This window comes from Vipera ursinii (assembly GCF_947247035.1).
Source record: "Vipera ursinii genome assembly, chromosome: 11".
NCBI lineage: Eukaryota > Metazoa > Chordata > Lepidosauria > Squamata > Viperidae > Vipera > Vipera ursinii.
Window position 1 is genome coordinate 3,489,580 of NC_139524.1, and position 10,634 is coordinate 3,500,213.

Sequence of the window (10,634 nt, forward strand, 5' to 3'; positions counted from 1 at the left end):
ACCCCAAAAGCACGCTGCTATTACTGAAGTTTCTGGCAGCTCAATAGACAAAAACTTCTTTCTTAAAGCAGTCTCCATTTTGTTTATTCCCGCCTTGGACTGCACCCTGATGAAGATTTTTCTTTGAACATAATGATATACCTTCAAACACTTATATGTTTTTAACAGCCTAGAAGCCTCAAACATTCTGAATTCCCTCAGGAAACGTGCCAGCATTTATACCACCCTGGTGCCCATTCAACTCACATACACCGTAAAACAGTTCAAGTGCCAGGCTACATAGCATTGCGTAAAAGCATTTATTGGCTTTAGCATTTGTGTGTGTGTGTGTGTGTGTGTGTGTGTGTGTGTTCATATTTATATTTATATTTCTGGCTCTCCAGAAGCTTCCAGTGCCACAGTTAGCTTTTTTGGTCCTGCTTCTCAAATGGTACACTTGGCTGGTTATGGAATGGGGTAGGAAGCCATGTTGGTGATGCCGCATTGATTGGATCCTTGTTCCAAGAGCATGTATCCGTTGTCCCCCCAATAGCGAGACCAACTGTGAAGGGAAGCATGCAAGAGATTTATTTATTTCAAAACCATGTAGGGCAGGGCCTGTTGGGAACTGGGCCACACAAGCAGTGGATGAGCACATGAAACATTTATGTGTGCATGCACGGGAACTAGGTTGCACGTGTGAAACCATTCCCCCACCTTGCTGCTTTTGCTGCCGGTTCACGCAGCTAGAAAGGTTGGGGACTGCTGGAATAGGGAATCATGCTGGCTGTGGAATTCTAGGAGTTGTAGTCCATGTGTCTTCAAGTGGCCAGGACTGAGACACTCTGGAATGGAATGGAATGGAGTGGAGTGGAGTGGAGTGGAGTGGAAATGAGTGGAGCGGAGCGGAGCGGAATAGAGTAGAGTAGAATAGAATAGAATAGAATAGAATAGAATAGAATAGAATAGAATAGAATAGAATAGAATAGAATAGAATAGAATAGAATAGAATAGAATAGAATAGAATAGAATAGAATAGAATAGAATAACAGAGTTGGAAGGGACTTTGAAGATCATCTAGCCCAACCCCCTGCTCAGGCAGCAAACCCTATACCATCTGAGACAAATGATTCTCCTTAAAAACTTCCAGTGTTGGAGCACCCACAACTCCTGGAGGCAAGTTGTTCCACTTGTTAATTGTTCTCACTTTCAGGAAATTTCTCCTTAATTCCAGGTTGCTTGATTAGTTTCCATCTGTTGCTTCTTGTCCTGCCTTCAGGTGCTTTGGGGAATAGCTTGACTCCCTCTTCTTTGGGGCAGCCCCTGAGATACTGGAAGGCTGCTATCATATCCCCCCTGGTCCTTCTCTTCATTAAACTAGAGAGACCCAATTCCAGCAACTGTTCTTTGTATGTTTTAGCCTCCAATCCCCTGATCATCTTTGTTGCTCTTCTCTGGATTCTTTCTAGTGGCCAAGATTGTGACACTCAGGAATAGTAGAAGTTGCCCTTTAGTTACCCTCCTGCCAGCATCCCCTTCTCTTCACTCACCTGTTCTTCACAATCCAGTACTTGGTGCTGTTATATCCAACCACCAGCATAGCATGAGTCAAGTGGGGGTCTCCAAGCCAGGGGTTTTTGAAGACACCTAGAGAAAGAGGAGGAGAAATTGTTCGGTAAAGTGAAAGCTCCGTGCTTCTTTGCCAGATCATCCGAATTTTGAAATAATAGGAAACGCTTGTAGCTCGGCATTTTAGATTTTGGCTGTGGTTTGTTTCTCCAGGCTTCTTTTAATATAACTATTGAATGTTTCATTAGCAAACTAGGTAACACCATCACCAGGAGCTGCAGGCATTTCCTATTATTTTGAAACGATACGGGCGTCAACTTACTGAGGCCTGATATTCCACCAAAGGAGCAGTTAACATGGATCTAGATCAGGGGTAGGCAACCTTGGCTCTTTCATGATTCGTAAACTTCAACTCCCAGAATTCCTGAGCCAGCCGGGAGAATTCGAAGTGCCAATCAACAACAGAACCAATCAGCTGCTCGGAATTCAACTGTAGCTCCAGACAATTGAGCACAGAGTCAACAAGACGCTTCTGAGCTAAGGAGGGTCGTAGAATTAAATTATGCTGCTGGTGTTACCTAGTTTGGGAATAAAACATTCAGGAATCATATTGAAACAAGCTTGGAGAAGAAACCACAGCCAAGGTCATCTGGATTCCCAAAAGGACAGCCAGGAACATCACTCTGTCCTCGAAGTTTGCTCTTTTTAATGGGACCACCTCTTCTGCAAAACAGGCAGGCCGGAAGAAGCTTTTACCTAGAGCCATTCAGATCTTTTCCAAGTAAAGTTGTGTCTTCCTACCTGGAATAATATACCATCTCCACACTCAAGCTGAGGGTTGCCCCTCCATGGAGTTTGGTATCATGGTGAAAAAAGTACAGTTCTACATTTGGGCAAGAAAAACCAAATGCACAGGTACAGTGTAGATCAGTGGTGGCAAACCTATGACACGCATGCCAGAGGCGGCACTCAGAACCCTCTCTGTTGCCACATGCACCACCATCAAGCCACCACCACCACCCGGAGCAGGAGCCCCGCCCAGCACAAAGGAGACGAAACGGCCAACTAGCAAGCTCGAGTAGACCATAGTCAATTGGTGGACTGGAAGAGAGGGAGAAGCATTTTACATGTGTGCATGCGTGCATGGGGCCACGAGCACGCACACACTGCAAAAGGGGCAAGGCTAGTGCCTGTGTGATACTCATTAGCCCTGCCCTGTCGTTGTGTGGTGGAGTGCCTTGTATCTGCATCCCATGGCACGGCGGTGGCCATTTTTGCACTTTGCAGCACTATGGCCCATTTTTGCGCCCCCGGTTTTGCGTGCCAGAGGTGGTACTCAGAGGTGCTTCTTTGCCCCCCCCCAAAGCCACTACAATGCTGATGTGACCCTGCCACTTTGCAATAAATAAGTGGGTTTTGGGTTGCGGTTTGGGCACTTGGTCTCTAAAAGGTTCGCCATCACTGGCGCCATCACTCAATAGCAGTAACTGTGAGAGGGATGTCAGAGTCCTAGTGGACAATCCCTTAAATATGAGCCAGCAGTGTGCTGCAGCTGCCAAAAAAGCCAACACGGTGCTAAGCTGCATTAACAGAGGGATGGAATCAAGTTCACATGAAGTGTTCATACAACTTTACAAGGCCTTGGTAAGGCCACATTTGGAATCCTGCATCCAGTTTTGGTCGCCACAATGTAAACAAGATGTTGAGAGTCTAGAAAGAATCCAGAGAAGAACAACAAAGATGATCAGGGGGCTGGAGGCTAAAACATATAAGGAACGGTTGCTGGAATTGGGTATGTCTAGTTTAATGAAGAGAAGGACCAGGGGTGACATGATAGCAGTCTTCCAATATCTCAGGGAGAGAATAGAACAAGGAGAGAAGCAACCTAGAACTAAGGAGAAACTTCCTGACAGTTAGAACAATTAACCAGTGGAACAACCTGCCTCCAGAAGCGGTGAATGCTCCAACACTGGAAGTTTTTAAGAAGAGCCGGGACAGCCATTTGTCTGAAATGGTACAGGATTTCCTGCCTGAGCAAGAGGTTGCTCTAGAAGACCTCCAAAGTCCCTTCCAACTCTGTTATTCCATTCCATTCCATTCCATTCCATTCTATTCTAATTCTAATTCTAATTCTAATTCTATTCTATTCTTAATCTATTCTATTCCATTCCGTTCTTATTTTTTCCTATTCTCTATTCTATTCTATTCTATTCTATTCTATTCTATTCTATTCTATTCTATTCTATTCTATTCTATTCTATTCTATTCTATTCTATTCTATTCTATTCTATTCTATTCTATTCTATTCTATTCTTCCAATCAAGCTGATCATAGGAACATTCAAAGTTCAAATGCAAGGGGCCCCTTTCTTATTCCACAGGAACCTTACCTGACTTGTAAAAATGAAACTCTGAACTCCGGGCATCCACTCCGACAGAAATTGGGCCAACGGCGGCCACTGCCTGCAGAAGGCCCTTTTCGTCTCCTGGCAAGATGACTCCTATTGTGGAACACCTAGTAACAGAATTCTCAGCTTCATAGCGACAACTATAATCGTCCTGAAGAAAAATAAAAGAGTAATCATAGTTAGACCCAAAAAATGGGGTTTCCTGCCTGAGCAGGGGGTTGGACTAGAAGACCACCAAGGTCCCTTCCAACTATTCTATTCTGTTCTATTCTATTCTATCTTATCCTCAATTGCTATTCTATTCCATTCCGTATTCTATTCTTTTCTGTTCTGTTCTGTTCTACTCTGTTATGTTTTGTTCTGTTCTGTTCTATTCTGTTCTGTTCTGTTCTGTTCTATTCTATATTCTATTCTGTTCTGTTCTATTCTATTCTACTCTACTGTACCCTACTCTACTGTATTCTACTCTACTCTACTCTACTCTATTCTATTCTATTCTATTCTATTCTATTCTATTCTATTCTATTCTATTCTATTCTATTCTATTCTATTCTACTCTACTCTACTCTACTCTACTCTACTCTACTCTACTCTACTCTACTCTACTCTACTCTACTCTACTCTATTCCACACCACTCTATTCAACCCAACCCAACTATAGTGTGAAGAATGCACAGGAACACACAGAGAATTACCATTCCATCATATGGGTAGCTTTTCTCTGAGTTGATCCCTCCTTCCTTCTGCACATAGGTAAAAGCATCTGGCATAAGTCCACCCTCGCACCCCTGATTCCCCTGTTCGCTGGAACAGTCGATAAGATTTTGTTCGCTCAGCGAGACCAGCTTCTCCGTCTTCTTGAAATGCATGCCTTCCAGAGCGCCGGTGGCACTGAAGGACCAGCAGGAGCCACAATCGCCCTGGGTAAAAAAAGAAAGCTGCAATGATTCACCAAGCAAGGGAAAACTCGACATATGTCTCTTTAGCAAGTTACTTGTTTTCAGTTCTTGGTAGTAGGCAGCTGGGCAAAATATAAGTTACAACAGAAAATAATATTTTGTAGCTCAGGGTTGAACTGTGGGGTCCTTGCTGCTCTCTAAGCCTAGTTGGGTTCTTGGAGATGTTTCATTACCTAGCTAGGTAACATCATCAGTGCTAGAGTGGGGATTGCAGGAGGGAGGGAAGGAGGGGAGGGTGGAGGGAGGGAGGGTGGAGGAGGAGGAGGAGGACTGTGGAGTCTTGGCTGTTTTTTGCAGACATTTCATGACCCAACTAGGGATTGCAGGGATGATGATGATGATGATGATGATGATGAGGAGGAGGAGGAGGAGGAGGAGGAGGAGGAGGAGGAGGAGGAGGACTGTGGAGTCCTTAGTACTCTCTGAGCTTGGCTGTTTTTTGCAAACATCTCATTACCCAACTAGGTAATATCATCAGTGCTAGAAGGGAATGTGGGGTTTGTTCTCTCTTGATATACATGAGCTGTGACAAAATTGGAGCTTCAAAAATGCAGTTAAAGGAGGAAAGAATTTAGCTTTGTCTGCAAGATTTCACGAGTCCACTAAATTCTGACTTGAACTGCAAATGGGCAGATCATACCCCCTCTCCTTTTCCTTAAAAGCCCCTCTGCATCTGTCCTCCGTTCCTGGCTGGTCTCTCTCTCTCTCTCTCTCACACACACACACACACACACAGAGAGAGAGAGAGAGAGAGAGAGAGAGAGAGAGAGAGAGAGAGAGAGAGAGAGAGAAACACACACACACACACACACACAGGCTCTTCAGCACCCACCTGATCTTTGACTTCAGTCACGGCACCTTTGGCTCGCCAGTCTACCCCAGTTGGAATCTGCAGGTCTTTGGAGGATTGGAAGGTGACCACGTCCTTTCGAGTTGCATGATCCACGTCAGGAAGCAAACATTTCAGTTTCTGGTTAATCTCTTCATGAGTCTGAGGGTTGCAAAGAATATGAAGATCAAACATCAGTTACTGGAGGCAGTCTGGCCTAGTGGTTAAGGCACTGGGCCAGAAAGAAGAAAACTGTCAGCTCTAGTCCCGCCTTAAGCATGAAAACCAACTTGGAGACTTTGGGCCAATCACCAGTAGACAGTGAGTTCCAGTCCCACCTTAGCTATGAAAGTCAGCTGGGTGACCTTGGGCCAATCACTAGGAGACAGTGAGTTCTAGTTCCATATTAGGCATGAAAGCCAGCTTGGTGACTTTGGGCCAATCACCAGGAGACAGTAGGTTCTAGTTCCATATTAGGCATGAAAGCCAGCTCGGTGAATTTGGGTCAATCACTAGGAGACTGGGAGTTCTAGTCCCACCTTAGGCATAGGGGGAGGGCATTCTCTGTGAGTGCGCCCGCCCTTTGGAACAAACTGCCGATGGAGCTTTGGACTGCCCCCGACCTTCGCTCGTTTCGCCAGGACTTAAAAACCTGGTTGTTCGAATTGTCTGGCCTGGACTGAGGGATTTTAAATTTTAAAGTATTTTAATTAAATCATATTAAATTATATTAAATTAATTTTAAATTTTATTGTTATTATGAATCGTGGGCTTGTACTAATTTAATTCCATTTTATTCTCTTTTTGTACTGTTTTAACTGCCCTGTGAACCGCCCTGAGTCCTTTGGGAATAGGGCGGTATATAAATTAAACTAATAAATAAATAAATAATAAATAAATGCCAGCTGCGTGACTTTGGGCCAATCACCAGGAGACTGTGAGTTCTAGTCCCGCCTTAGGCATCAAAGTCTGCTGGGTGACTTTCGGCCAGTCCGTCTCCCTCAGCACAACCCGCCTCACAAGGTTGTTGTTGGGAAAATGGGAGGAGAAATTTATCCTGGGGATGTTCACCACCTTAAATTATTTGCAAATAAGGGGGGGATGAAGGGATGATAATCAATTAATTGAATTAATGAATTGCCCAGAGTCATTGACTTGAGATGGCGGGAGTGCGGGGGGGGGACAGCAAACAAACATCTATGTCTTATTGAATAAATAAAACTAGCATTGATCCACACATACCAAGTCACCAAAGTGATTCATCCCGAGCTTGTAGGTGTGTTTTCCCCGGTCAGCCTGGCTGTTATGCTCTTGGATCATCTTCAGATTATCCTCCCAAACAGCTCTCCGAAAGGATTCTTCCCCCTGCTGGGAAGCCAACATTAAGACGGTCAACACCCAGTGACACCTAGCAGGCCTAGAATGAGGGTTCCTCCCTTCCACAAATTTGCAGGGGACACTAAGGAATAGCCCATAGCCCAGAAGACAAGGATCCAAAAAGATCTTGACCAACTTGAACCATGGGCCCTGTCCAACAAAATGAGTTTCAATGGGGAGAAAAGCTAAGGTTTACACTTAGGCGGGGAAAAACATAGGTACAAGTGCCGATTAGGCGAGACCTGTCTGAAAAACAGCAAGTGTGAGAGGGTCCTTGGAATCCTAGTGGACGATCACTTGACCATGAGTCAGCCATGTGCAGAGCAGCCCCAAAAGCTAATACAATCCTGGCTTGTATAAACAGAGGCATAGAATCAAGATCACGCAAAGTGTCAGTACCGCTTTATAAGTAAGACCACACCTGGAATACTGCAGCCAATTTTGGTCACCATATCACAGAAAAAGATGTTGAGACTTTGGAAAAAATTCAGAGAATTGCAACTAAGGTGATCTGGAGACTAAAATGTATGAAGAACATTTGAAGGATTTGGGTTTGGCCAGTCTAGAGAAAAGAAAGATTTGGGGAGATATGACAGCAGCGTTCCAGTATTTGAGGGATCGCCACAAAGAAGAGGAGGGGGTCAACTTATTTTTCCAGAGCACCAGAAGGCAAGACAAGAAACAATGGTTGGAAACATCTGTGCAGATTCTCAGTCCTCCAGGTCACAGTTGTCCCAAAGAAGCTTTTTCACAACAGAGATGGACTTCCTTGTTTTTCTTTGAAGACATTTCACTTCTCCTCCAGGAAGCTTGGGAGCTGAAGAAGCTTCTTGGAGGAGAAGTGAAATGCCTTCAGAGAAGAACAAGGAAGTCCAACTGCCTCCTGAAAAAGCATCTTTGAGACAATGGATGGAAACCAGTCAAGGAGAGAAGCAACCTGGAATTAAGGAGGAACTTCCCAACGGTGAAGACAATTCACCCGTGGAACAGCTTGCCTCCAGAAGTTGTGTGTGCTCCATCACCGGAAGCTTTTAGGAAAGGACGGGACAGCCACCTGTCTGAAATGGTAGAGCATTTCCTGCTTGAGCAGGGGGCTGGACTAGGAGACCTCCAAGGTCCCTTCTAGCTCTGTTATTCTGTAATTCTATTCTCCAAAGCACCAAAAGACGACAAGAAACGATAGATGGAAACTAATTAAGGAGAGATTGATTTGAGTTCCAGTGGGGCAAACTCACCAGGGCGTATTCCTTACTGTGAGTGGCTTTCCACTCTCTCCATGTCCCCTCCAGGGTCAGATCCAGAGCTGTGGACAAGGTCCTCAGGGACACCAAACAGGCCAAGGCTAGCAGCCAGGTGGACAACATTGTCTTTCTCTAGGAGAAGGAAGAGCATTGAAGAACTCAAAGAACAGCAAAGATGGGACATGCAGGCTAGCAGTTGCAGGTCAGCAAGAAATAGTTGGCTACAGTGTCCCCATCCCTGACTTTGAAGGATAAGACAATTCTATATAAACGACTGCCAATACATACACGGACCAGATGAGAACCCTGGAAATATTTGGAGAGTCTAGTCCAGGGGTAGGCAACCTCGGCTCTTTTATGACTCATGGACTTCAACTCCCAGAATTGCCTACCCCTGGTCAAGTCTAATTGGACTCTAATTGGAATTGGGTATGTCCAGTTTAATGAAGAGAAGGACATGATAGCAGTCTTCCAATATTTGAGGGGCTACCACAAAGAAAAGGGGGTCAAGATATTCAACAAAGTGCCTGAAGGCAGGACAAGAAGCAACGGATGGAAAGTAATCGAGGAGAGAAGCAACCCAGAACTAAGGAGAAACTTCCTGACAGAACAATTAATCAGTGGAACAACTTGCCTCCAGAAGTTGTGAATGCTCCAACACTGGAAGTTTTCAAGAAGAGATTGTACAACCATTTGTCTGAAATGGTATAAGGTTTCCCACCTAAACAAGTGGTTGGACTAGAAGACCTCCAAGGTCTTGTTCTGTTCTGTTCTGTTCTGTTCTGTTCTACTCTATTCTATTCTACTCTACTCTATTTCAATCCAGTAAATTATTCTATTGCTATTACATTCCATATCCTATCCTATCCTATCCTATCCTATCCTATCCTATCCTATCCTATCCTACCCTACCCTACCCTACTCTATTCTATTCTATTCTATTCTATTCTATTCTATTCTATTCTATTCTATTCTATTCTATTCTATTCTATTCTATTCTATTCTATTCTATTCTACTCCATTCCATTCCATTCCATTCCATTCTACTCTATTGCAGTCCAGTATATTATTCTATTGCTATTGCATTCCATATCCTATCCTATCCCATCCCATCCCATCCCATCCCATCCCATCCCATCCCATCCCATCCTATTCTATTCTATTCTATTCTATTCTATCCTACCCTACCCTACCCTACCCTATTCTATTCTATTCTATTCTATTCTATTCTATTCTATTCTATTCTATTCTATTCTATTCTATTCTATTCTACTCCATTCCATTCCATTCTACTCTATTGCAGTCCAGTATATTATTCTATTGCTATTGCATTCCATATCCTATCCTATCCTATCCCATCCCATCCCATCCCATCCCATCCCATCCCATCCCATCCCATCCCATTCTATTCTATTCTATTCTATTCTATTCTATTCTATTCTATTCTATTCTATTCTATTCTATTCTATTCTATTCTATTCTATTCTATTCTATTCTATTCCTTTCCATTCCATTCCATTCCATTCCATTCCAATTCCTACTGGAGAAATAAAGCATGGCTTTTTTGTAAGAACTACACAGAGGGGACTTTAGCAAGAAAACGGAGACCTCACCTCAAGCAGGGCTGTCCTACGGAAGGCAAAGAGGCAGTTGTGAAACCAAAAGGCAGGCAGCCCTTTTATACCAAGGCACGCAGCCCAAAAATTCACACCTCCCACCGCATTTAACTGACTCCTTCAAGGAAATTGCTACCTGATCTCTCGATATCTTCAGACAGCAACATTTTTCGCTTAAATAAGATACCGGTAATCCTTTTTTAAAATCTCTCTCTCTTTGTCTTCTTATGCTGGGGAAAGGGACCCTCTACCACTGCATGAAGGCCACTGATCGAACTGCTGATCTGATTTGTATCTCCTGTTTCTGGAAAGTTCCCTGGCTTTCTGTGGTTGCAACAGTTTTAATGGGCAAAGAAGATAAATGTTTGATTTCTATCTAGCTTCTCTGTCTTATCTTGCTCCTTCCAAGAAACGCATTCTTCTCCATCCTGCCTTCCCCCCCCAAGCAGGAGATTCAAAATCAACCCATTGTGACTAACTCTGTGTGTGGGGGGGATATGTGAATTGTGGGTCCATCTTTATCTGTGCAACTGTCACATTGAGTTCTTCCACCTTGAGAACCATTCATTAATGCTTGTGCTAAAACGGTTATGATTTGATATTTATTTTCCAGATGTGGACTCTACATGCAATTTCGCAGCCCCCCACAATGCACGA

General features: G+C 43.9%; 1 protein-coding gene across 2 annotated transcripts; it reads right to left on the bottom strand.

Annotated features, from left to right (window-relative positions):
- Positions 1 to 288: 288 nt before the first annotated feature.
- On the bottom strand, positions 289 to 10,142 carry LOC310645666 (cathepsin L2-like). 2 transcript variants are annotated; one of them, XM_083371622.1, is made up of 8 exons: positions 10,114 to 10,142; positions 8,356 to 8,493; positions 6,986 to 7,111; positions 5,747 to 5,905; positions 4,651 to 4,875; positions 3,938 to 4,106; positions 1,530 to 1,626; positions 289 to 541 (listed from the first exon to the last, which is right to left on the bottom strand). In XM_083371622.1, the coding sequence occupies exons 2-8, from the start codon at positions 8,482 to 8,484 to the stop codon at positions 445 to 447; spliced, it is 1,002 nt and encodes a 333-aa protein (XP_083227748.1). In that variant the 5' UTR covers positions 8,485 to 8,493; positions 10,114 to 10,142; the 3' UTR covers positions 289 to 444. The 2 variants fall into 2 exon arrangements, with proteins under 2 accessions (XP_083227748.1, XP_083227747.1); XM_083371621.1 differs by having other exon boundaries at positions 9,975 to 10,116.
- Between the last annotated feature and the right edge of the window lie 492 nt (positions 10,143 to 10,634).